The sequence below is a fragment of the Eutrigla gurnardus genome, assembly GCF_963514095.1.
Source record: "Eutrigla gurnardus genome assembly, chromosome: 3".
NCBI lineage: Eukaryota > Metazoa > Chordata > Actinopteri > Perciformes > Triglidae > Eutrigla > Eutrigla gurnardus.
In genome coordinates, this window is record NC_139917.1 from 9,845,508 (window position 1) to 9,872,663 (window position 27,156).

Genomic DNA, 27,156 nt, shown 5'->3' on the forward strand with positions numbered 1-27,156 from the left:
TCTAAAGTACTTCTCAAACACACAAGAAACACACCTGGAACACTATTAAAGCCCACCTGTATCACCCCTCAAACACCTCTGAAGCCCACCTGAAAGATCCCTGAAAAACTCCTGAAAAAGACCTGAAACACACTTGAAACATTCCTGAAACATATCTGAAGTACTCTTCAAACACACTCCTCAAACACACCTGAAACATTCCTGAAACAGACATAAATCCTTCATGAAACACTCTTGAAACACACCTGAAACTGAGTAATTGAGTTTTCTGTCGTTTCCTTTTAGTTTAGTTTGATATCACATGTTTTAAGAATGGTTTAACTCTCTTTAGACATTTAATTGTTAAAGTATTTGTAACCGAATATATATATATATATATATATATATATATATATATATATATATATATATAGTTTAGAGCATACAAATTGCATTATTTTGAGAGACCTTTGAAGGATTTTCAGTATAATTTATGACATTCTAAAGACTAGAACAAAATGTGGAACTACAATTTAAGGACTTGTTAAGGACCCGGTCCTGATCTGAATAATGCTCAGGTGTGGTTAGTGACAAGTGACTTTATATTTCCTCAATAACATCTGTTATTTAGAGAGAATTAAGGTGTGTCTCATGTAACAGTATTCATACACGTTTCCTGTATGCTTAATCTGTAGTATTATAATGATAAACAGCCTCAGTCAGTAATCAAAGCTGTAAACACTCATTATGTGGGCAGGCCTCTCCACATACTTGGAAGTAGACGTTGTGTGTTTGACTTTCTCGCTTTTGATGGTTTTATTTTGCGTTTCCTGCTTCTGGAACGAGATGCAAAACAGAATATCTGCAGTCGAGACTAGACTCTTTATATTTAAAGAGAAACGGTTTAAAGAGAGACGGAGGCGGATTTCGGTAGAGAGACACCGCCAGACAGCTGGAGAGAGAACCAGTGGCTCCTCCTCTACCGCTCTGGTTTTCGGGGCGGAGGTCTGACGGTGTCTGACGGTCTCTGAGCTCTGACTCTGAGAGGAAAAGTTTGATCAGAAGAATCTGCGGACTGTTTCTCACTTTTCTTTTTCTCGTTCGTCCGCCATCATGTCCGGCGTGGCGTCCACTCTGGCCAAGAAGCGGGCCATGGCTGCGGGCTTTGGCACCAACGCCAATGCGGTGCGCTACCTGAACCAGGACTTCGCTACTCTGCGGGCTCAGTGCCGCTCTGCCGGGAAACTCTTCTGCGACCAGACGTTCCCCGCCGCACCCGAGGCTCTGGGCTTCAAGGAGCTGGGCGCGAACTCCTACAAGATCAGGGGAGTCACCTGGAAGAGACCCACGGTAAGAACTCGGGCCTGGGTCTGGATCAGGGGCTAGGTTGGATGGGTGGGTGGGGTTGGAGGGAAGAGGGGGGTTAGTGTGTTGGCCTGCAGGCGAATCAGAACTCTGGTGCTCCGCCCTCATGGAAAAACCCACAGTGGAGATGTTATATACAGATGTTATATCTAGATGTTATATAGAGATGTTATAGAGATGTGATGGAGAGATGTCATATAGAAATGTTATATAGATATGTTATATGGAAATTTTATATAGAGATGTTATACAGAGATGTTATGTATATACGTTATGCAGATGTTATATGTAGATGTGACTGTGACATAGAAATGTTATTTGGATATGATATATGGAGATGTAATATAGAGATATTATATGGAGATGTGATATTACAAACATATTTATAAGATGTTATATACAGATATTATGTTGTGAAATAATAATATGGAAATTATATATATATATAATTTTGAGATATTTTGGAAATTAGGTTAATTGGTGACTCTAAATTGCCCGTAGGTGTGAATGTGAGTGTGAATGGTTGTTTGTCTCTACATGTCTGCCCTGTGATAGACTGGTGTCCTGTCCAGGGTGTACCCCACCTTCACCCAATGATAGCTGGGATCGGCTCCAGCCCCCCCCGCGACCCTGAATACAGGATAAGCGGTAGATGATGGATGGATGGATATTTTGGAAATATATTGATATTATATGTAGATATTATTTATTGACAGTGTCGAGGTGTTATAGACATATTGTTTGGAGCTATTATAAATATTATTCAGAGAAGGTATAGAGACATCATATAGGGCAGCTTATTAAATAGTGTTGTAATTTAGTTATTATATAGATGTTACCGTTATTTATTTTATATAGAGATATAGTTAGAGATACTACATACAGAGATGTCATATATCGATATTATATCAATATTATACAGAGATGTTACAGAGGCATATATAGATATATTTTGAGTTATTATATAGATTATATAGAGATATTATAGAGATGTATTTATATGAAGATATATTTGAGATAAAATCAAGATAGAGAGAGAGAGAGAGAGAGAGAGAGAGAGAGAGAGAGAGAGAGAGAGAGAGAGAGAGATTTGAGGTTCTATACACAGATATGTTAGAGGAAATGCAAGTAGCAAACAGTCCGAATAATGTTCAGTTACATTGGACACTTTAAGTATTTCGGAATATCATAGGAGTTATTTTAGACATACTAAAGAGGTCCAGATTATTTAGAGTTTAAAAATATATCATATAAAGATAAAGGACATACAACCAGGTTAAGTATCAGAAAGTGAGTTCAGTAACTTTATAATAATGCCTGTATCTGCAGTATTCCTAATACAGTAGGCTATAGTGTCATTGGAATATAAAATATATATTATATTATATGTCAGGGGACAAAAGGATTATTATTATTATGATCATTGTTTTCTATCATTATAATTATTATGCGTTATGAGTGTGAAAGTCACATGAAATGTTGGAGGAATATTTTAGTAGTAATGCGGTGAGTCATCAGAGATCCTACATAGCAGAGAGATGAGTCACTACAGTCTCATAAACATTAGTGGTTAACAGGGAGGAGACGGGAAACATCACATGTTACTCAGGAAACATATTTTACTAAATGTATTAGAAGCAGAACACATATACACACTGATGCAGTCAGATAACAAACTATTTGTTTTTGCTACAGAACAAAAGCACTTTGTTGTACGCAGAGTACTCCACAGATGTGTCACTCGAACGTTTTCAGAAGCAGGAAGACGAAGCGGAGGAAGTGATTTACTTTATATTTAAAATACGTAGATTTGGTTATAGATGGTGTATCACCAAGAATAGATAGAGACTTTAGACTGTTTCTGCTCCATCTCGGAGGTAAATCTTGTACTTTTTACTCCGCTACATTTAGTTCCTTACATCCACTTCCTGAAGTGAGAATTCACCTTCTTCTCCTGCTGAATCAACTCTTCAAAAGCCTCTTGGATCAGCTGGAAACGGTGCTGCCAGAGAGAGAGAGAGAGTGGGAGGGAGAGAGGGGCAGATCGAGAGAGGGGGAGAGAGAGAGAGAGAGAGATGGGGAGGGAGGGAGCGTGTGACGTCGTTACAGCTGTGAATGTAGTAGTGTAGCATGTGTTCCACTTATTTGTGTCTGAATAAATGCTACAAGCTTAGTTCTTGTCTTGTTGTCATCCAGCTGATAATGAAAATAAAGAGAGTTAGAAACAACTCCGACTCAGGAACACTTAAGGTGGGCTGACCTTTGAGGTGGGCTGACCTTTAAGGTGGGCCAGCACTATTCTCCTTTAAGTGACAAGCTGTTCCTCTGAGTCTCTTAGCTTTTTATCTTTAATATTTCTTTTAACTGTGTAACTGACAGCAGGTTAATCAGTTAATTATTAATATTCAACTTCAAACTCTGCTCTGTTTGTATCAGGAAAACACAAAGTTTAATGATTTCAAAGTTATTGTTAGAACTGCAACAGTATTATTAAGTACTCATATCAGTACTCCACCAGTATTCTTTCAGCTTATGAGTTTGATATTTCAAACAAACATGTGTGAGCATGTATAAGTTATTACGCCTCGAGCAAGATAGTGATTTATGTTGCCATGTTTTTATTGGTTTATTTTTGGTATCCATTACTATGTGGTAGCATATAGCATCAGCTAACAACTAGACACACAACAAACACAAACAAATGTGACTAAAGCGCTTATATTGCTCAACAACACTGACTATTAAAGGCAAGAGGTGTGTCAGGGTCGTCCACCACAGGCGGATAACAAAGCTCCGTAAAAGTCGCTCTCCGGGAGCTCCAGGGGGGACAGCAGGATGTGGGCGCGCCCGGATCTGAGATCCATTTTTCCATTTTACTGCAATATTTCTTCCACCTCTGCTGTCGTGTGTATTGAAGTACTTGTAGTATGTGTTCTAAGTGAGAACTAGCAGGTTTGTAAAATGTAAAAAGGTTGACTTTCATGTTTCAGATATTTTAGGAATTTTTGGAATTATTTAAACAAACATGTTAAACACGTCCCAATGACTGAGACTCAAACTGTTACAAACACCAAACTACCTAATGATGGACCGGGCCCCCAGGGCCTCGCGACCAGAGAATGTTTAACATGTTGGTGCACCAGAGCTCAGGTAAAACGGGAACACTGAATCAGGTAGTTCATGAAGCAACAGCACTAAAGATGTTATGTTGTGTTTATCTGATTAATGCTGACAATATCTGAGTATTATTAGCAGTATATGAATATTATGTTTATAAACTCTTTATTTACACACACATGACTCTATTTCTTACAAAGTCTTATGGATCAATTGCAGTTGTACAATCTTCTAAAGGATTTAAAAAATATTCTGATTCGAATTTTGATATTATTAGTACAAAGTATCTTCAATGTTCCTGATCTGAGCTAGTTTCTGGTCTTGATCCCTTTAGGAACTGGTCTCTAATCCTGAGTTCATCGTGGGCGGAGCCACCAGGACGGACATCTGCCAGGGTGCTCTAGGTGAGAGACTGCACCTGACCCACCACAACCTCCTCCACAACCTTGATTAAATTAAATTAAATTGTATTTATCTAACCGCAAATCACAAATTTGCCGAATATGATCCGTACAGCGTACATCCTCTGTCCTGAATGCTCCATCGACTCAGGACAAACAAAACAGGGGAACAAAGTTAGAAACCTCAGGGAGACACTGAGTAGGATCCTCTACCAGGATGGACAGACAACAATCACAACTTAAGATAACAGCTACAGTGGAGATACAATGATAATAAAAAAGCAGAAATAGTAGCATGTTAAATAATAGAAATATGACACAGTGTCGAGCTGGTCCACGACAGCAGGGACAACAACGGTCCAGCTGCACCTGAGAGGAGAGAAAGCACAAAGGAAAAAGTCTAGTTAGAAACAACATTAATGGGGCAATAATGATCCAGATGGAGAGGGAGAGCAGGAGAGAGGAGCTCAGTGTATCAGAGGAAGTCCTGCACCAGCTTCGGTCTTTAGCAGCTTAACTAGAGGCTGGTCCATGACCAGCCTGAGCCAGTGTGTCTGCTGCCCAGACTGGAACTGGTAGTTGATTCCAAAGGAGAGGAGCCTGATAGGTGAAGGTTCCCAGTCTACTTTTGGAGACTCTAGGAACCACAAGTAACCAAACTAACAAACACACAGCAATACTGACGTAGCAGCAGAGGAACTGACAGCCGAAAGGGGGAGATGGGAAAGGAAGATTATTGGAGTACGAGGTGTTTCACATGAGTATAAAAGTGCAGCTCGAGTTGTCTCACTTGCAGGCTTCACTCCATTTCTTGTCAGAACACAAGCTGCATCATTTTGGATCAACTGAAGGGTCTTAAGAGACTTGGAGCATCTTGCTAAAAGGAATAACACAATAATATGCAATAATCTAGTCTAGAAGTAACAAATGCATGGGCTAATTTTTAATTGTTTTGTGACAGGATAGGTCTGAATTAAGCAATGGTCAGTGAAAGACAATACTGATCAAAAATTACTCGATCTTGTGGCATCTCAGGCATCTAGAAGAACTACATCATTACATGGTCTGCTTCAAGTACAATAACTTTAACTTTTGTCTGAGTTTAATTTCAGGAAATTATAGGTCATACAAATCTTTGTGTAATTAAGGGATGCTGGGAGTTTAGCCAACTGTTTTCATCTGACTTTATTGATAGATATAATTGGGAATCGTCAGCACGACAATGAAAGTTCAAAACATATATAAGATGAAAATAATTGGTCCAAGCACAGAACCTTGTGGGACTCCATGGCTTACTTCAGTGTGCCTCGAGGGTTCATCGTTAACAAGAACAAACTGGGATCGATCTGATAAATGGGATTGAAACCAGCTTTACACACCACATAACACGATACTGACATATTGTAGGCTATATACTTAATTTTCCTGGATTAAAAATTGATCTTACCACATGACACCACAGTGGCTGCTGGGCAGCAGAAGTCACATGTCCCACTTTAAGTCAAAATAAAAGAGTGAAATTAAAACTGTATATGTTGCTTTTAAATCCATCAATATATGAATACATTATAATGAAGCACTGAAGACTTAAAGTTATCTATGCTCTTTTTAAAGCCACAAGACTCCATTGATAAAACCAGTAAGAACACAGGAGTTTCTGGTCTAATGCCATTGGTTAGTTTTCTTGTGTTAAGATGACAACATGTTGAAGCTATATTTATGTAAAAAAAAGGCACAAGTTGTGATTCAAAGCAGAGTATTTTAAAGAACCTACAGCAAAACATTTTCTAACTAATGAGAACCGGCTGAGAACCTGAATCTGCTGTAATTAGAGGGCTCAGCCACCCTGAGCTGATTGGCTGAGCAGGAAAGAGCAAGACAGGAAGCAGCCTGCCAGCTATTGTTAGAGGGCGAGGGGGGGGGGGCTGTCTACCAATGAGGACACACCCTACACACACACTCACATACACGGTGGATGACTCACCAGCATGCCTTGCCTTCTTTGAACCACAGACTCTCTGCTGTTGTATAACTTTACAGAGAGATGAAAGATTAGTTTCCACATGTAGAAACATTTTCATCACAGCAGAGTTAAAGTTGGTCCAGGAATTTGGTGCAGAGTGAGACCTCTCATCTACAGCGGTTAGAGTGAATATTTGTGGTGAGAAAGTGGAGAAGAGCCTGCAGGCGGTTGTGATCACAGGATCACAAAGCTTCAGCAGGGTTTGTCTCTCGGCTCCAGGACATTTGTCTTTTCTGTCCTCGTCAGACAGACAACAGACCTTTACATAATAACGTTTCAACATCTCTTCATACATCATTTGACTGAAGTGACCCTGAAAAGATTTCACTGTTTTTCTCTGAGCACTTCACTGCTCTAGAGTGGGCGGGGCTCAGTAAGTTGTGCGCCATTCAGAGATCAGCAGTATTTGAATCCAAATATGTTAATCATATCTGATCAGGGCATTCACACAGTCATGATGAGTGTTATACTCTCAACAGTCCAGCAGAAATGTCCTAAAATCCTGACATGAGTCAGCAATTTTTACACTTCCTGTTCCCTTATCTCCAAGTCAAAGTGGTGTTTAGATACCAGAAATCAGGTCTGTCTTTAACACAAGCTCAAGAGATTTCAGCTTTTTCTTCTAGGATATAAAATATGTCAGTAAATAGCCCTCTGGTGAATTTAAATGAGAGGACTAAACGTTTGTTGTTTACTTCTGACGGTTGAATTCACAATTAAAAAGAAAGAAAGTGCTGTTAATTTGTGACGATTATGATGCTGTTTATTTTCGGAGAAATCCAAACCCCAATTGGAAAGATCCCCTTGGCTTTTTGTGGAGAGAACCAGGGCGATGCTAACTTCCTGTTTGACAAATATACGTCAACCTGCAGTGCTCTGTAAATGACACTGATCAGACTTTAACTTTGATTGTTGCCTGTTTAGGTCTATACAATGTGACAGAACCAGACAGGAAATATGACAACAAACACAACAACTAGGAGCTAAAAGAAAAGCAATAAACCATTAACGTTGAGCAGAAATTGAAAATGCCTTATTAAACTCTTTAGATCATATCCCTGGACATATTGTTCACCTATTGTTCCATATATACCAAATCTTTGTATTTTTATACCAAAATATATTGTCTTATTGTTCGAGAAAATACAAAAATATGATGCATTCTTACATCAGCTCGTTACCAATTATAAATTAATACACAAATACATAAAATATTATTTTATAATATATTTTAGCTTATTGAAAAAATTGAGTTTGAGTTTGATTCTAATAAAGATATTATTTATGTCACCAATAAAGTTTATAAAGATGGTCTTTTTAAAAAAAATTGCAGCTGAATTTGTTGGGTTTGAACCCTCAGGTTCCTCATCGAGGATGAACCATGTCTTTTCATTCTCTGTTAAAATTCAGATGAACCCACGTAATTGTGAGCCAGAAGCTTGTTATGACCAACAAAGTCCACATAGGGAGGAGGTCCGGGTGGATGGACGGGTCGAACAAACACAGGACTTTGACACAGGAGACTGCTGTTCATGTTTTCATCCAAACCAGAGCAGTCGTATTGACTTAAAGCAGCGGTCCCCAACCACTACTTTACTAATCATTTTCGTTGTATGTTTCCCTCACACTAGTCCGTTATATGAGGAAACGTTGGACTTTTCTTTCCTGCAGCTCGTAGGGGACAGTGGTGTGACTGTAGATTTCTGATTTCTGTCTGTCCAGGTGACTGCTGGCTGTTGGCGGCCATCGCCTCACTGACGCTCAATGAGTATGTGATGGCCAGAGTTGTCCCCACCGACCAGGGTTTTGGTGACGACTACGCCGGCATCTTTCACTTCCAGGTAATACAAACGGAGCATTAGTACCATAAGTCAAAATCGACTATTTAAACGCATCGGTATCAACTTTATAAAAGGTTACTTATGATGAACTGGAAGTTTAAGCCTGAAGCATCAGTACTGTTGCTATGGTTACCTGCAGCTCAAAATATGTAAAGATGTGTGCATTATTCATAGGTGGAATCATGAAAAGGTAAAATGACATGGGACCCAACAACCTGTGGAAGTCCACAACTAATATGACCAGCAAAATGCTCTGCAGTATGTTCTTTGCAGAGAACTAACATCTCTGAAGAACTTGGTGACTAGGTTCTTCAGGTTCTTCTCTCAAACGTTGAAAATAAGCCTTTTGGCTTAAACATTTGGCTGAGACCAGTTTTTCTCAACGGGAAACCAAACTGAAGGGTCTTTGAAATCATATTTGGAGTTTTGAATATTTTCAGTCAGATTCAAACAACTTCTGAAAACTTGGACAAAGAAAAGAGTTTTGAGCCGTTTCTCAGTAAAAGTTTGAATCTTTTTTAAAGGTGGTTACAAGAACAATACTTTCAAAGTAAATATCTACATTGTGTTTGGTCTTCTCCCTGGTCTGTAGTTCTGGCAGTTTGGTGAGTGGGTGGACGTGGTGATCGACGACCGTCTGCCGGTCAAAGACGGAGAGCTGATGTTCGTCCACTCTGCTGAAGGGAGGGAGTTCTGGAGCGCCCTGCTGGAGAAGGCCTACGCCAAGTAAGAGCAAGCAGGGTTTCAACCTGACAACCTTCTGTTCACAAAGCAGGCCAAGAGAGAGCAACGGCTTTGTGTTCATACTTGTTGTATTATTTTAGAATTGTTAGCTTCACGCCTGTCTGTCGAAATAATACTGAGAGATCTGGGAAATATTCTGTGCCTTTGTGTTATAAACTGGCATTGACACTTTCTTTAATTTGATTGGACACATTTACATGGACACAACGATATTTACATTTAAATATACATTGTCCCATGCTATCACTTTGCTCTTGTTCTGTGTATGTTAAAAAGAAGAGCACAGCCAAAGAGCAAATCATCACTGCCATGGCCTTACTAAGTCTTAATACTTACTTTTAAATTAGGCCATGTAGATCAAATATGAGTGAAGATTCAGCAATTTCTCGACTTTTGTTCACAAATCATAGTTCACAAATTTTGGCGGACTGCTGAGGTTGAAATAACTGAAGTAGTAAGCATGATTCTCCAAGGATTGTGGGTGTTGTAGGAGTGCAGAGGATATGCACATGCATCATTCAAAATCGTGTGAAAGTCCTCGGTTGAATTTGAAGGATCCTGGACAATGGAGCATTCCTTTGCACTGTTCAATGATGTAGCATCCTAATTGATCCTCTGTTCTGCTGGTTTTTGTCCAGAAAACAGAGTAAAGGCCTGTGCTGTGATTGTAATGATACGACCAGTGCACACATTGATGCTTTTTTGCTCTTCTAGAGGCATCTTTTGTACTTCCAGACTGGAGGTAGTTCAGCCCAAACTCTGCAGTTGCTCTTTAAGGTCTGATGTTATTCCCACAGAGTTAATGGCTGCTATGAAGCGTTGTCTGGTGGTTCCACCACCGAGGGCTTTGAGGATTTCACCGGCGGCATCGCTGAGAACTTCGACCTCAGAAGCCCCCCCTCCAACCTGTTCCAGATCATCAAGAAGGCCCTGGAGGCAGGAGCGCTGCTGGGCTGCTCCATCGACGTGAGTTATCTTCGTTATGTTCAGTAACATAACCCACACATAACAGCCTTAACACACTGAGGGGCCCTATCTTGCACCCAGCGCATTGCACTTTCAACACCAACGCAAGTATCATCGCTATTTTCCATCCAACATACAGTGGATATTTCTGCCAGATTTACATTACATTTACATTTAGGTCATTTAGCAGACGCTTTTGTACAAAGCGACTTACAATAAGTACATTTGTCAAAAGAAGGAAACAAAGAAACCACAACGTATCATTGCCGATAAAGTAAAAGCTAAAAATAGAACAAGTGTTAGATCCTCATCTGAGTAAAGTAGTAGCTGTTCAGCAAACATACCTTAAGAACAACAGTGCTTTGATCAAAGTGGACTTCAGGCTGTCGGTGGTCCAGTTTACAGCACGACTGGGACCACACATCAGAAAGAAGACCACCGATCTCCACGATCCAACTGACCCTGAACAGTGGCTAGGATTTTACAAAGTTTTGTTTTTTGTGCTTGATGATGATGATGATGTTGATGATGATGATGATGATGACGACGACTTAACCATCCCCCCTGTTGATTCAGATAACCAGTGCTTCGGACTCCGAGGCTGTCACCCGTCAGAAGCTGGTGAAAGGCCACGCCTACTCGCTCACCGGCGCCGTGGAGGTGATGTCACGCCCTTCAAATGCACAGAGGAGAGATGAGAATGATACGAATTAATGAAATGTTGTTGTGGTTTTTGTTTCCAGGTGAACTACCGGGGTCGGATGGAGAAGCTGGTGAGGGTGAGGAACCCCTGGGGTCAGGTAGAATGGACCGGAGCCTGGAGCGACGGGTAACCAAAACAACCACAACACCGACAGTATATACACAGTCACAGTCACAGTATATCTCATGCTTTCACAGTAACGGATACACAACATCAACAATAAAGCCGTGTTGACAGCAGTCCAAGTGACTTCTGAGGCCTGTACTACGAAGCGAGTTCAACATACCCAGGATATCTTTCAGAGATCCAGCATAAGTTACCCTAACAAAGGCAATCGGAGATAAGCAGTCACACGAAGCTGGTTATCAACTCGTTAACTCAACCCAGGGTTTACCTGTCCAGCTATGAGCGTGTGCACATGAAAGAGGCGGCGTTAGCAGCATTTGACAAATCACAAACATGGATCAGTCTACGGCAGCGGAGCGGCGTATTTCACGTACGAGGAGCGAACCATAATCTTACAGAAATACGAAAAAGTTAAACATATAATACAGGCAAAAGCAACATGTCCTTCCTGCAAAATGCAGCTGGCAAAAACACGCCGACTGTGAATGCGTAAGTCATATTAATAGTATGAATAGTCGTAGAGCAGAGCAGTCGTCTGATTGAATCAACATGTTAAGTGTGCTGATAGCTTAGTGGTAGAGTTACTGCCAAATGCACCGAGGCTCACTGCAGCGGTCGGGGTTGGAATCCGATGATGCCAATGATAATGATTTTTTTTATTCACATTCATTCGCATTGCCTCATTCTCATCAAATGCATTGATGATGGAAAGAGACATTAGAGATGAGATGACCAAAGAAGACATGACATAAGAAGATGAGACTGGTCTAACTGGTGACCTGTGTGTGTCATGTCATGTTCATAATAATCTTTAACAGTGATATTGTTATGTTACTACAGATCGTCTGAGTGGAACAATGTGCAGGGAGAATGTCCACATGCCAACGCAGAGGATGGAGAGTTCTGGTGGGTGGAGTCTGAAATACGACCACAGATGAGTTCTGTATTTATGTGTTTGTAGCTGCAGAGTGAGAGCTCTTCTCGGTCCTATCTTTGCAGGATGTCTTACAACGAGTTCCTGCGTCACTACTCTCGTATTGAGGTGTGCACTCTGACCCCGGACACCATCGAGGACGACTCCGTCAAACACTGGAGCGTCAGCAAGTTCGACGGCACCTGGAGGAGAGGATCTACTGCCGGAGGCTGCAGGAACAACCCCTGTGAGTACTGGAACCACTGATCCATGTTCAACAGGTGGTCCTCTAGCTGGTTGAGCTGATGTTACTGGACTTGTTCTGCAGACACATTCTGGATGAATCCTCAGTTTGTGATCAAGCTGGAGGAGGAGGACGACGACCCAGATGATGGAGAAGATGGCTGCAGCTTTGTGGTCGGTCTCATCCAGAAGAACCGCAGGAGGCTACGCAAAAAAGGAGAGGACATGCACACCGTCGGGTTCGCCATCTACGAGGTCAGCACCACAGATGCTTATGATCAGATCAAGAATTGAAGCTTCTGAAGGATCTGAGGATGCAGATTCACCTGTGACCTTTATCTGTTTTGCTTTAGGTTCCCAAACAGGTGAGCTCTGGACCCTGACCACAGTTTCAGGTCAAAGGTCAAAGGCTTCAAACCTCTCTGCTACCAAGGATGCTGTTATCGCGGTGATGATGTCTTTAATGTGACATATGATCAATATAAATGATATGAACAATAGATTGTGAAGTCATTTATCTAGCTGTTTCCACCTTTTTCTTGTCATGCTGAGTTAAGCTAGCTCTTTCCATTTGTTTTGCAGTCTGTATGCTAAGCTAGCTGTTTCCAGTCTATATGCTTCACTAAGACAGCTGTATCCACCTGTTTTACAGTCTTTTTGCTCAGCTAAGCTTGCAATGTTGTCCCCCGCTTCCAGTATTTATGCTAAGCTAAGCGAGCTGTTTTCTCCTGTTTCCAGTCTAATTGCTAAGATAGCTGTTTTCTCCTGTTTCCAGTCTTATTGCTAACCAGCTGCTGTATAAACATGTCGGAGGAATCATTCTAAACATCTGACTTAGGATTTATCTAATTGTTGAGCTGTTCCTTTAAGGAAGATCTCAGAAGGACATTAAAAGCACCATCAGTTATTTAATGTGTACATACAATGTGTTTCTCAATTATTTCATTGCTTCCTACTAAATAAATTAATAATTTCACACAAAAGTATTGATTTAACAATGACTTTAGTCATACAAAATATATTTTACTGATTTAAAAAATGTAGTATTCAATATTGTATCAGATGTAAGGATGGTGCTTACTAGCTGTGCCACCTGCCCAGTTGTCTGATTGGCTGTTATCCTCTCAGTTCTACGGGCAGAGGGAGGTGCACCTGGACAAGAACTTCTTCCTGAGTCACGCTCAGACGGCGAAGTCAGAAACCTTCATCAACCTGCGTGAGGTCAGCACCCGTTTCAAACTGCCGCCTGGAGAGTACCTGATCGTCCCGTCCACCTTCGAGCCGCACCTCAACGGAGACTTCTGCATCCGGGTGTTCTCCGAGAAGCAGACTGAGACCCTGTAAGGCGCCACACGGTCGGTCTGGTTGTGTCTGTAGTGTCCCTGTATGACAATGTGTTTTCTAACGTTTAATTATGCCTTTCAGACCCTGTGACGACCCGGTCAGCGCTGAACTTGAAGATGTGAGTGAATCCTTTCTAACTAAATTCATCTTAAAATCAGGTTAAACTACTGGAAATTACGTGAAATTACAAACGGGTGTCATGAATGTCAAGTATTTTATACTATATATTCAGTGGTTAATGAAGTAATAATTAAATAACTAAGATTCAAGTCATTTTTATTATGATTATATTTATTATTAATATTATATGTATTATGTGTTATATATACACATTATTAGTTATTATACTTTAAAATTATTATTATATTTTTTCTAACAAAGCAACCGAAGACGTCATATCGACGGTTTTAATAATGAAATTTCACGCAGGGGAGAAAATGAAGGGAACTCTTCATCATCTCAGTCTTACACCAAGTCAGTTAAACTTCACCAGTGTGTCCATTCAGGAAGCTCAATGATGGTGAATCAGTTTCAGCTGCTTTGGTGCAAATGAAAGAGACATCAGGAGCAGTGGAGGAGACAAGCCCCGACTTCCAGACTGGTTGTTCTCTAGTTCTGGTTCTGCTAGGACACTGCTAGGACACTAGCAGAACCTAGTCGAGGAGCATGAGGCGTAACCCTGCAGCCAAATCAAGTTTACAGGTAGTCTAGTTCCTCCAGGATCCACATCCATACGTAAGGTCCCAAGAAGGTTTGCTGTGTCTCCCAGCACACCAGAAGAGCTGGACAGGACATAGAGGGGCATCAACCCAGCACCAGAACCAGTATCTGCTCGTTTTGTGGAGGAGGACCAGGAGGAGCTGTGCCAGAGTCCTAGAACATGACCTCCAGCAGGCTACTGGTCCAAACTGTCAGAAACAGACTCCATGAGGGTGGCATGAGGGCCTAACGTCCTAGTGGGACCTGGTCTGACCTGGTCTCACAGCCTAGCACCCCACAGCTCCATTGGCATTCACCAGAGAACACCAGGCTGGCAGGTCCACCATTGAAGCCCTGTTCTCTTCACAGACGAGAGAAGGTTCACACTGAGCACATGTGACAGACTGAAAGAGTCTGGAGACGCTGTGGTGAATGTGATGCTGCTGTAACATCATCCAGCAGGACCAGTTTGGTCTGGGGAGGCCTTCCCTTGGAGTGTCACACAGACCTCCATGTCTTAGCCAATGGTACCCTGACTGCTGTTAGCTACCGGGATGAAATCCTAAGAGGGATCGTCAGACTTTAAGGTGATGCAGTGGGTCCTGGGTTCCTCCTGGTGCAGTGGGTCCTGAGTTCCTCCTGGTGCAGTGGGTCCTGGGTTCCTCCTGGTGCAGTAGGCCCTGTGTTCCTCCTGGTGCAGTGAGACCTGGGTTCCTCCTGGTGCAGTAGGCCCTGTGTTCCTCCTGGTGCAGTGAGACCTGGGTTCCTCCTGGTCTGGACTCATGTGTCTAGAGTGTGTAGGCAGGTCCTGGTGATGAAGGCACTGATACCATTGCCTGGCCCTCATGTTCCCCGAGTTCCTTGTTGTAACCTCATTTTGCTTTCAACATATTATACAACGAACATCCATCCATCCATCCATCCATCCATCCATCCATCCATCCATCCATCCATCCATCGTCTTCCGCTTATCCGGGACCGGGTTGCGGGGGAAGCTGCCTGAGCAGGGACGCTCAGACTTCCCTCTCCCCGGACACTTCACCCAGCTCCTCCGGGAGGACCCCAAGGCGTTCCCAGGCCAGCCGGGTGACATAGTCACTCCAGCGTGTCCTGGGTCTTCCTCGGGGTCTCCTCCCGGTGGGGCATGCCTGGAACACCTCCCGAGGGAGGCGTCCAGGGGGCATCCGATACAGATGCCCGAGCCACCTCAACTGGCTCCTCCTCTCATCAGTAAAGATTTTCAACTTGAACTAGTGTTTGATTTAAGTTTTTTTTAGCAGTGTATTAGATCTTATCTAAATTATTTGAAATAGTTTAATTGACAATGGTGTTGACACTGTTTGAAGGTGGCTGTGTAAATAAAATGTTTTGTTAATGTTGTTACTGTTGCCATGGTGAATGTGTCCAGGAACTGGTGTCTGATGAGGAGGTGGATGCAGGATTCAGAGGCCTCTTCACCAAACTTGCCGGAGATGTAAGTATGAAATCACTTCCTGTGTGATGAGGACCAATCAGAGCAGAGTCCTGGTTTATCCAAACTGTTGTTTTTTAGGACATGGAGATCTCTGGGGTGGAGCTGAGGACCATCATGAACAAGATCGTCAGCAAACGTGAGCTGAGCTGAACCTTCAACTCACCCACTCACATGTATAACTGTTCCCATGTTTACCTGATCATCTGATCACCTGGGATGTACTCAAGGAAGCAGGTTCAACAAACTCTGAAACTAACCCTGAACTCTGAACCTAACCCTGGACTCTGAACCTAACCCCGGACTCTGAACCTAAATCTGGACTCTGAACCTAACCCGGACTCTGAACCTAACCCTGGACTCTGAACCTAACACTGGACTCTGAACCTAACACTGGACTCTGAACCTAACCCCAGACTCTGAACCTAACTCTGGACTCTGAACCTAACCCTGGACTCTGAACCTAACACTGGACTCTGAACCTAACACTGGACTCTGAACCTAACCCCAGACTCTGAACCTAACACTGGACTCTGAACCTAACCCCAGACTCTGAACCTAACTCTGGACTCTGAACCTAACCCTGGACTCTGAACCTAACACTGGACTCTGAACCTAACCCCAGACTCTGAACCTAACCCCGGACTCTGAACCTAAACCTGGACTCTGAACCTAACACTGGACTCTGAACCTAACCCCAGACTCTGAACCTAACCCCAGACTCTGAACCTAACCCTGGACTCTGAAACTAACCCTGAACTCTGAACCTAACCCTGGACTCTGAGTTTTCTGTTCCAGAACAGCTGTTCTGAATTAGTATGAACATGCCTGCCGACTCTACAAAGCCATCATCAATGGATCTCTAATACTACAATTCACCATGGCAACCGGGAGAGAGTAAGAGATATTACTTTCTGTTTATGGAGAATTCATCCTTAGAAAGCGGAGCAACGTAACTGCAGCAAAGTAGAGACAGTTGAGAGACAACTGCTGCCTGAATCAATGAAGACTGAATGAACCTGAAAGTTGATGCTTTCTTTTCAATTGTACAGTGTAACACTGCAGCGTAATGGTTAGCAACACTGACTACTGTGCAGGCGACGGGTTCAATTTCCCTGCTGCACTAGTGGAAGTAGTGACATGTAATAATATTTTTGATTCAGGTGCCATCCCACAGGAACAAAAAGAATGTGGTCACAGCTGAAAATGAAGCATAAGAACATTGTGCTAACAGGTAGCCTAAGGCATATGGTTTTAATTATATTTCAGATATTAAACAGTGAATATCAGTGGCTTTCAACTTGTAGCAGCTTTAACCCCCAACAGAATGCTGCTTCAACACTTAAAGAAGTTCCTAAAGTCATTACTACTAAGGTATATGAAAAGAAATCTAGGGTTGTTTTTATTTTCCTCTTTTAAAGATGAGTAGGCTGCTCTGGCATTACGGAGAGCCTTCTTATACGTTGTAAGACTGTCTTACCAGACTAGGCGGGATTCTTCCAGTTTGGTGGAGCGCCAGATGGTTTCAAGATTATATCATTTTTGTTTTAATTTACAAGTTTAAGACTTATTCCATGGAGCTAAATTACTTTGTTTTATAGTTTTCTGTTTTAGAGGAGCAACAGAGTCGAGAGTCGTTTGCAGTAGGCTTCCAGATTCATCTATAAGAGAATTGATCTGGGAGGGACTAAGATTAAAATAAAAGTCCTCCGTTTCATTAAGACATGGAAGTGAACTCAAGACTGGCGGAATTACTTCCTTAAACTTAGCTACTGCTCTATCCGATAGACACCGAGAGTAGTAGCTTTTTCCTAGAGGAGCGAAGTCCAGCAGCAATAACTCAAAGGTCATCAAGTAATGGTCAGATAAAGAAGAATTTTGAGGAAAGATTACGTTTTCGATTTCAACACCATAAGATAAGACGAGGTCGAGAGTGTGGCTACGACAGTGAGTTGGTTTCTGTACACTCTGACTGAAGCCAATAGAATCTATTAAGGAAGTAAATGCTACACTAAGGCTGTCATTTACAAAATCCACATGGACTTTAAAAATCTCCAACAATAATTACTTTATCTGATTTAAGGACTAAACTCGATAGAGACTCAGAGAATTCAGATAAGAATTCAGAGTGATCAACTTTTAGATCAATCGACTGTTTCATTCAGTCTTCATTGATTCAGGCAGTGTCTCCCAGACCAACTGTCTCTCTGTTGTTGCAGCTGCGTTGCTCCACTTTCTATGGATGAACTCTTTTTCTCCATAAACACAAAGTAATATCTTTAACTCTCTCCTGGTTGCCATGGTGACTCGTAGTATCGGAGCTCCATTGACGATGGCTTTGTAGAGTCGGCAGGCATGTTCATACTAATTCAGAACAGCTGGAAACCATGTGTTATTTACAGTTGTTCCATGTTGTTCATTAATGTATTTTAACTTTTAATTCTAAACTGCATTCAAATAACACAGGTAGGCTACGTATTGCCATTCAGTTATGTATCAGGAAAAGACTTTTGGAAAAAAGACGTTCAACTTTTCACCGCAGCCTTGATCACCTGACCACCATCACATTTAACTTCCTGTCTCCTTTCCACAGGAAGTGACATCAAGACTGACGGTTTCAGTATGGACACCTGCAGGATCATGGTGAACCTGATGGATGTATCCTTGTTGCTGTTATCAGAGCAGCTGCTAACGTTAGCTAGTGAGCTAACAGACATGAACGTGGGTTTGTAAACAAATGAATGTGTTGCTGAGATGTATTGGTGTATGACAATATCAGCCTAATTCTTTCAGCTGTAATCCCGGTGGTGTAAAACGGACATGGGAGCAAATCACATAAATATAAAAACATAATTCAAAGTGGTAAGTAGGCTGTACGCTGACACAGAAAAGTCATTCCCTCTGATGAGAATCTGGATCTCTCATGTAAACCTCTAAACACTAGTCCTCCTAAGAGCTCACAATCCACGCACCAAGCTTTTTTTTTTCTTCACCCCTCAACAAAGAATATTAAGACATAACCCCCCCCCCCCCCCCCCTTATTTTCCTCCGGTGGTCCATTCCATTTATACCGAATGGTCCCTAACTGTTGAGCAGGACAGCGGTAACGGGAAGCTCGGCCTTGGAGAGTTTGCCACTCTGTGGAAGAAGGTGCAGAGATACCTGGTAAGGCCTTTGTGACCTTTGACCTTCACATGAGCTGAAGCACTTGAACTCACCTGACAGCAGCTGTGTGTTTGTGTGTCTGCAGTCCATCTATAAGAAGAACGACAGTGATAACTCTGGAACGATGAGCACCCCAGAGATGAGGGTTGCCTTCAAAGACGCAGGTCACTTTCTTCTACTTCTTTATCTGCTTCTCCTCCTTCTTCATCTTCATTGTTTTCTCCTCGTTCTTCTCCTTCTCCTCCTTCATCTTCTCCTTGTCCTCCTTCCTCTTCTCCTTGTCCTCCTTCCTCTTCTTCTAATCCTAACTGTAACTGTTAGGGTATTGCACTTTAAATATTGTAGGTGTCAGAAATGCATGATCTCTGTGACTCAGAAATTAATCCTTTATCCTATATATAATGACTTATGTAAAGTTGCACGCAGTAGCGGCCCTCAACTCTCCATACCCTGTTCATTACAGAAGGTTATCAGATATTCACCCTTTGTTTCTGTATTTTCTTTACCTCCATCCTGTTTTTCTTCTGCTCACTCATATGTGGACAAGAGGAAGATCTTCTGCTTGTTGCTCTCCTGTGATGGTTTCTCTTTTAAATTAATGTTGTGTTTGAATTTTGTGTTTCTCTCTGCTGCTGTCTGGACTTCACACTTTACTGTCAGTAGACTGATGGTGTAGGTACGTTACGTCTGTTAGCAGTCTTAGCTCCGTTAGCGGTGTTAGCATCTTCAGCATAGTCTTAATAGCAGTGTTGCTTAATCAGCAGTTTAATAAAAATAATAATAATAAACTTTATTTGTATAGCACCTTTAAAAACAAAAGTAAAAGTAAAAAGACCATAGAAAGACGACATAAATAGTTGGGTAACCTATAGAAGTTCCGTGACCGTGGAGAGGAAAGGTTCGTTTCTCACTGGATTTGTCATCTATAAAGGTTAAATAAAAAAATGAGCCGGGGTGCCCCTCACAAAAATGTGGGGAAATTTTGGGAGAGCCCTATATCCAAAATGGCTGCTGTCAGCCAAGCTGGAAACAAACTTTTTAATAGTTTTGTCCACAGTGCTGCATAATACATGGTTTCTGAGACTATTTGGGTCAAGAAATTCATTAATGATGTAGATGTATTGATTTGACCTATTTTTGACCTTCAAATTCAAGATGGCTGCCACTTTTGGCTCTTTAAATGTACATTTTTCAAAATCGTCATAGAGCCTTAATATTAGGCTCAAATGAAAGGTCTGCTCATACTGAGTTCATTTCTGGACAGTAAAATTACAACATACACATACACTCACCGGCCACTTTATTAGGTACACCTTGCTAGTACCGGGTTGGACCCCCTTTTGCCTTCAGAACTGCCTTAATCCTTCGTGGCATAGATTCAACAAGGTACTGGAAACATTCCTCAGAGAGTTTGGTCCATGTTGACATGAAAGCATCACGCAGTTGCTGCAGATTTGTCGGCTGCACATCCATGATGCGAATCTCCCGTTCCACCACATCCCAAAGGTGCTCTATTGGATTGAGATTTGGTGACTGTGGAGGCCATTTGAGTACAGTGAACTCATTGTCATGTTCAAGAAACCAGTCTGAGATGATTGGCGCTTTATGACATGGCGCGTTATCCTGCTGGAAGTAGCCATCAGAAGATGGGTACACTGTGGTCATAAAGGGATGGACATGGTCAGCAACAATACTCAGGTAGGCTGTGGCGTTGACACGATGCTCAATTGGTACTAATGGGCCCAAAGTGTGCCAAGAAAATATCCCCCACACCATTACACCACCACCACCAGCCTGAACCGTTGATACAAGGCAGGATGGATCCATGTTGTTGACGCCAAATTCTGACCCTACCATCCGAATGTCGCAGCAGAAATCGAGACTCATCAGACCAGGCAACGTTTTTCCAATCTTCTATTGTCCAATTTTGGTGAGCCTGTGCGAATTGTAGCCTCAGTTTCCTGTTCTTAGCTGACAGGAGTGGAGGAGTGGCACCCGGTGGTCTTCTGCTGCTGTAGCCCATCCGCCTCAAGGTTTGACGTGTTGTGCATTCAGAGATGCTCTTCTGCATACCTCGGTTGTAACGAGTGGTTATTTGAGTTACTGTTACCTTTCTATCAGCTCGAACCAGTCTGGCCATTCTCCTCTGACCTCTGGCATCAACAAGGCATTTGCGCCCACAGAACTGCCGCTCACTGGATATTTTCTCTTTTTCGGACCATTCTCTGTAAACCCTAGAGATGGTTGTGCGTGAAAATCCCAGTAGATCAGCAGTTTCTGAAATACTCAGACCAGCCCGTCTGGCACCAACAACCATGCCACGTTCAAAGTCACTTAAATCACATTTCTTCCCCATTCTGATGCTCAGTTTGAACTGCAGCAGATCGTTGAACAGGTGTATCTAGTGGCCGGTGAGTGTATGTCATCATATGTCTGGGGTGGAACCAGTGAAAGCGGGGAGACAGAGAAGATTCTTTAGCACAGAGTGGTTATTATTATTTATTTATTGAATTAACTAAAAAGACTCTCATCTGAATCTGTTGAATCTCCACACTGACTCGTCTCATCATCACTGCTACTCTCATCTGAGCAGTCATGAGGTGTGAGCTGCTGGGGCAGGGTAGACGGCTAGTTCCCAGCCGTGACCAATGGGAGAAGGATGCTCTTGTAGGTTGTAATGGAGCTGGCAATATGTAAGGTAGTTTGACCTTTCCATATGAAGATTCAAAGAGTCATCATCAGGTGGGGGACGGATTGTACTCTTATTCTTCAGTTTGTGCCATTTGGAAACTCTGGCCTGCCCGCAGCTCACATCTGCACTCTCAGCATAAATGATGGAGAGGACAAATGCCTTCATATCCGCTCTGACTCCATGTTTTAATTCCAGACTCTCGCCCACTAATCCCAGGAGCTATCTTGCCTCAGAATTGATCTTCACCTTCTCCATCACCATATGATGTCCCCATGCACCTGACCTGCTTGTCTTTTCAGCTGTTCCTTTACAAGTTTCTTCAGTCTGACCTTATTTCCGGAATTAACCATGAGTTGGTTGAACTCAGCAGCACCTGGTAACCTGTCTTTGGGCTTGGGAAAAACATTTGGGCCTTTTGGATGTTTTGCTGCACAACGATGGTGCTCATCCTTGATGCTGAAAGGAAGGTTTATAGCACAGATTTCAGGTGCATGGGGACATTTACTGCGAGGGAGAAACGTCACCCAACCTGAGCACTGGTGTGGCTAATGGACTATATCTTCAGACATCCAGAAGCAGATACAATGCTGCTCTCTGCCTATGCAAAGGTGAGAGCCAGTAAGTACACTGGACCTGTTGTTCTAGACTGCGGGGACACAGATGTGTATGTCCAAGCAGCTTAGGTCTCGCAGCAAGTCAGAGGTGATCTGCTGATTAAACTCAAGCATGAGTTAATCAACTGCCGTGCTATGCTCTCGGAAGAGGCTGCAGATATCGTCATACCTCTCCATGTGATCACTGGCAGTGACCACACCTCAGGGTTCTATGGGCATGGGAAGAAGAAGGTGTTGGAGAAGGTGAAGATCAATTCTGAGGCAAGAGAGCTCCTGGGTTGGAATTAAAACATGGAGTCAGAGCGGATATGAAGGCATTTTTCCTCTCCATCATTTATGCTGAGAGTGCAGATGTGAGCTGCAGGCAGGCCAGAGTTTCCAAATGGCACAAACTGAAGAATAAGAGTACAATCCGTCCCCCACCTGATGATGACTCTTTGAATCTTCATATGGAAAGGTCAAACTACCTTACATATTGCCAGCTCCATTACAACCTTCAAGAGCATCCTTCTCCCATTGGTCATGGCTGGGAACTAGCCGTTAAACCCTGCCCCAGCAGCTCACACCTCATGACTGCTCAGATGAGAGTAGCAGTGATGATGAGAGGAGTCAGTGTGGAGATTCAACAGATTCAGATGAGAGTCTTTTTAGTTAATTCAATAAATAAATAATAATAACAACTCTGTGCTAAAGAATCTTCTCTGTCTCCCCGCTTTCACTGGTTCCACCCCAGACATATGATGACATATGTGTATGTTGTAATTTTACTGTCCAGAAATGAACTCAGTATGAGCAGACCTTTCATTTGAGCCTAATATTAAGGCTCTATGACGATTTTGAAAAAGGTACATTTAAAGAGCCAAAAGTGGCAGCCATCTTAAATCTGAAGGTCAAAAATAGGTCAAATCAATACATCTACATCATTAATGAATTTCTTGACCCAAATAGTCTCAGAAACCATGTATTATGCAGCACTGTGGACAAAACCATTAAAAAGTTTGTTTCCAGCTTGGCTGACAGCAGCCATTTTGGATATAGGGCTCTCCCAAAATTTCCCCACATTTTTGTGAGGGGCACCCCGGCTCATTTTTTTTATTTAACCTTTATAGATGACAAATCCAGTGAGAAACGAACCTTTCCTCTCCACGGTCACGGAACTTCTATAGATGACCCAACTAAAATGCAAGTCTATAAAATGTGTTTTAAGAAGAGATTTAAAAGAAGTCACTGATTCTGTTCTGACCATCAGCAGAGTTTCATGGGCAGTGCTAGTTTCAATAAACATGACAGCACTGTTAGGTTAGTGTCAGCTTCATTAACAGTGTCCATTTTGTTATTAGTGTTAACTGTAATAGCAGTGTTAGCTTCATGTGCAGTCCTAGCCCTGTTAGCTAATTACACGTGTCAGTGTCATTCAGTGTTGTTGTCAATAGAAACAAACACAAAGAGTAGACTCGGAGAACACAGCGTTAACTTGTTGACTTGACATGATGATGGTGTGCTGTGCTCTTCCAGGTTTCACTCTCAACAACACCATCTACCAGCTGCTGGTGGCTCGATACTCCGACCCTGACATGACCATCGACTTCGACAACTTTGTGGGCTGTCTGATGAGGCTGGAGATGATGTTCAGTGAGTCTGGTTCATGTTTCCCTTCATGTGTAAAAGTTTTCGTCCTGAAGACCTGAATGAAAAGCTCAACATTCGTCAGTTTAAAGTCAGCTTCAGGGGTATGAGGGGTCTGATTAGAGAGCGTTAACATTCCTCAGGACAGGCCTTGAAGATTAGGGCTGATTTTACCTGACAACATTAGTACCTCACAGTTCAAACAACCATCTTCTGCTGCTGTGATTAAAAAGTCAAAGCTACAAGGAGCCAGAATGAAGCTAATAAAAAAAACTACAAACTACAATATATGAAGAACAAGCCAACTAAATGGAGGATACAACTGTTTATATTGGCCGAGTTGAATAGTGGCTACACCATCAGGTTCACCATTTACACTGGCAAGTCTGAAAGTGGAAGTGAGGTGGTGCAGCCCATGGCACATGAGGACTTCATGGTGAAGCTGGTGTGTCAGCTTTGTGGCACTGACAAGGCAGGTGTTCCCCAAAGAAGGAGTGTCGGACATGCTCATGTGCCCATTACCACAGCTGCTGGCCAAAATGCCACCAAAGGCAGACTCAAATGCTAATGCTGCCACCAGGTGGCCAAGAGGAGGAATGACATATGCTGTAAGTGTCAGGCCTTTGATGTGCCTCTCTGTCTTGCCCTGGACAGAAATTGCTTTTTGGAGTTGCACAACTAATTTGTGTGGCAACAGTGTGATTCCATTGTTTTGTAAATAGTTGTACAAAAATCGCCTGAGGTGTTGCCTGCATTTTAATGTCAATAGTTGTATATAATTTCTTTCTAAATGTGTTCATATTTTTTTAGTTTACAGTTTATATTAGTATTCTAAGTTATGAAAATGGCTTGTTAAATATGTTTGTTGTTTTCACAGTAAAAAATATTATATTTAAATATTTTAGGTCCAATGTGTTAATGCAGTTTGTCAAAACGAAAAAATAACTGCATATTCACACATGTGAGGTTGTGCTGAAAAAATGATACCAAGCAAAAGGCAAGGTAAACAATTTTAAGGTGAAATATAAAGGTAAAATCAAAAGGCCAATTATACCCTGGACTCCAGAGTCCAGAGTTCTCAGTTGCTTTTTTCAAATTAGAAATGCCTTTGTCCTTCAAAAAGAGGCTGTTGGTTTCTGTTATCAACCTGGTCTTGAAGGCTGACTGCACACCCTGCACATAATGCTGTCGCATTCAGCGTTGTACTCCAGCCACTGCCCCTCTTTGAACCAGGTTTGCCTACAGGAATGAGTGAAGCGTTTAAATTCTGCAGCGACAAAGCATTTTGAATCACTCTAGATAGATCAGTTCACAAAAGTGAAAAAAAGCCTAATGAGTCAAAAACAAAGTGTAAATGTTTTTATATATTGTACCCAAAAGATAATAACCAGCTAACAAAGCTAACTAACACAGCTGCCCTGTGCTATGTCTCTGATGTGTGATCCATCTTCCTCCTCAGAAGTCTTTCAGAAGCTCGACCCTCATGACAGCGGCTCCATCGAGCTCGACTTCAACCAGGTGAGAACAACACATTCAGGGTCAAGGGGAAGCGAGAACCTGATCCAGAACCACGTCCACCAGACCTCATACATATAATTACTCCGGATTTTGACCTAGTTTCTCTTGTTTTTTCACAGTGGTTGAACTTCGCTATGATCTGAGCCGAAGCTCCATGTTCGCCTGGAGCTTCAGTGTTACTGCAGCACGCCATATTCCTGTTTACAGCTGCAGCTTCTCTTCCAGTCTCTCCTAATGTTTCATACTCCTAACACTACCTGACTGAGTCCACGTAAAGTCAAAGTTATCCGACCTTTAACAGCCTGATGTGTGTTTTGTCATTCAGTCATAATTAATATTTCAAGGATGATTTCACGTGTCCACCAGGTCCAGGACTTGTTTAACCGAGAAGCGGGAGCAAACTGTTAGCCCACTCACAGCTACACTGGCTAGCCATTTCCCATTGGTTCTAGTCTCTGTGCTAAGGTGAACCTTGTCAAGGACCTCGTTATATTGTTTTATCACTCCGTTAGCATTAGCTCCTTGGTCCCGTTTAGAGAAACTGTATAGGTATAGTTACACATAGTGTTAACTGTTATCTTCTTGGTCCTGTTAGTTGCTGTTAATTTAGAGTTAGCTTTGAGCTCCAGTTAGTGACCGGTTACGTCTAAATACTTATAAAAGCAGAAAGGGTCATTACGTCACTGAACTCACATTGATGCCAAACCAGTAATATTTGATGTGTATTTGATTGTAATAGATCATCTTCATTGTCAATATAGCCAAGTATCACACTGTTAATGACATTCAATATTTTGTTTATTATACAGAGGTGGCTTCAATCACCAAATGTTAAATGATTCTATAAATCTGGGCCTTTATAACTTTTATTTATGTACTTTTCTTCTTTCAAGAACAAGATGATCACAAAACCATTCTCACTGTGGGATGACATTTTATTTACAGTCATATCACATGTGTGGCTGCACGATGGTGTCGTGGGTAGCACTGTTGCCTCACAGCGAGAGGGTTCCGGGTTCGGGTTCCGTCTGTGTGGAGTTTGTATGTTCTCCCGTGTTAGTGTAGGTTCTCTTCGGGTTCTCTGGCTTCCACCCACAGTCCAAAGACATGCAGGATGGGGACCTGTCTGTCTCTACATGTTACCTGTCTGTCTCTACATGTCAGCCCTGTGATAGACTGGTTACCTGTCTGTCTCTACATGTCAGCCCTGTGATAGACTGGTTACCTGTCTGTCTCTACATGTCTCCCTGTGATAGACTGGTTACCTGTCTGTCTCTACATGTCAGCCCTGTGATAGACTGGTTACTTGTCTGTCTCTACATGTCGGCCCTGTGATAGACTGGTTACTTGTCTGTCTCTACATGTTGGTCCTGTGATAGACTGACGACCTGACCCCCCCCCCCCCCCCGACACCCTGAATACAGGATAAGCGGTTGATGATGGATGGGTGATAATTAAATCACAGTAATACGGTATTTCATTTTTACAGTAGAAAACTATACTTACAGTGATTGTTAACAAATTAACAGCATGGTTTACTGTACTGTAATGCCATATACAGTACCATTACAAATCACAGTGTTTAATTATTTGTTTATTCTACAGT

At 42.2% G+C, this 27,156-nt stretch overlaps 1 protein-coding gene across 1 annotated transcript; it reads left to right on the forward strand.

The window, feature by feature from the left end:
* The first annotated feature begins 997 nt into the window (after positions 1-997).
* On the forward strand, positions 998-26,419 carry LOC311011167 (calpain-2 catalytic subunit-like). Its single transcript, XM_084005962.1, has 21 exons — positions 998-1,329; positions 4,796-4,865; positions 8,608-8,726; positions 9,319-9,452; positions 10,268-10,436; positions 11,013-11,096; positions 11,180-11,265; positions 12,106-12,171; positions 12,265-12,425; positions 12,507-12,676; positions 12,775-12,786; positions 13,550-13,761; positions 13,847-13,883; positions 15,873-15,938; positions 16,017-16,074; positions 18,529-18,593; positions 19,032-19,100; positions 19,186-19,264; positions 23,922-24,038; positions 25,492-25,550; positions 25,670-26,419. The coding sequence occupies exons 1-21, from the start codon at positions 1,093-1,095 to the stop codon at positions 25,691-25,693; spliced, it is 2,094 nt and encodes a 697-aa protein (XP_083862088.1). The 5' UTR covers positions 998-1,092; the 3' UTR covers positions 25,694-26,419.
* Positions 26,420-27,156: the final 737 nt, after the last annotated feature.

Bases quoted from the DNA above. Each gene is read 5' to 3' on its own strand.
- LOC311011167 (XM_084005962.1), top strand. From the start codon at position 1,093: ATGTCCGGCGTGGCGTCCACTCTGGCCAAGAAGCGGGCCATGGCTGCG. The intron at 1,330-4,795 runs GTAAGAACTCGG...TGATCCCTTTAG, and splicing joins TCACCTGGAAGAGACCCACG to GAACTGGTCTCTAATCCTGA. The intron at 11,266-12,105 runs GTAACCAAAACA...ATGTTACTACAG, and splicing joins ACCGGAGCCTGGAGCGACGG to ATCGTCTGAGTGGAACAATG.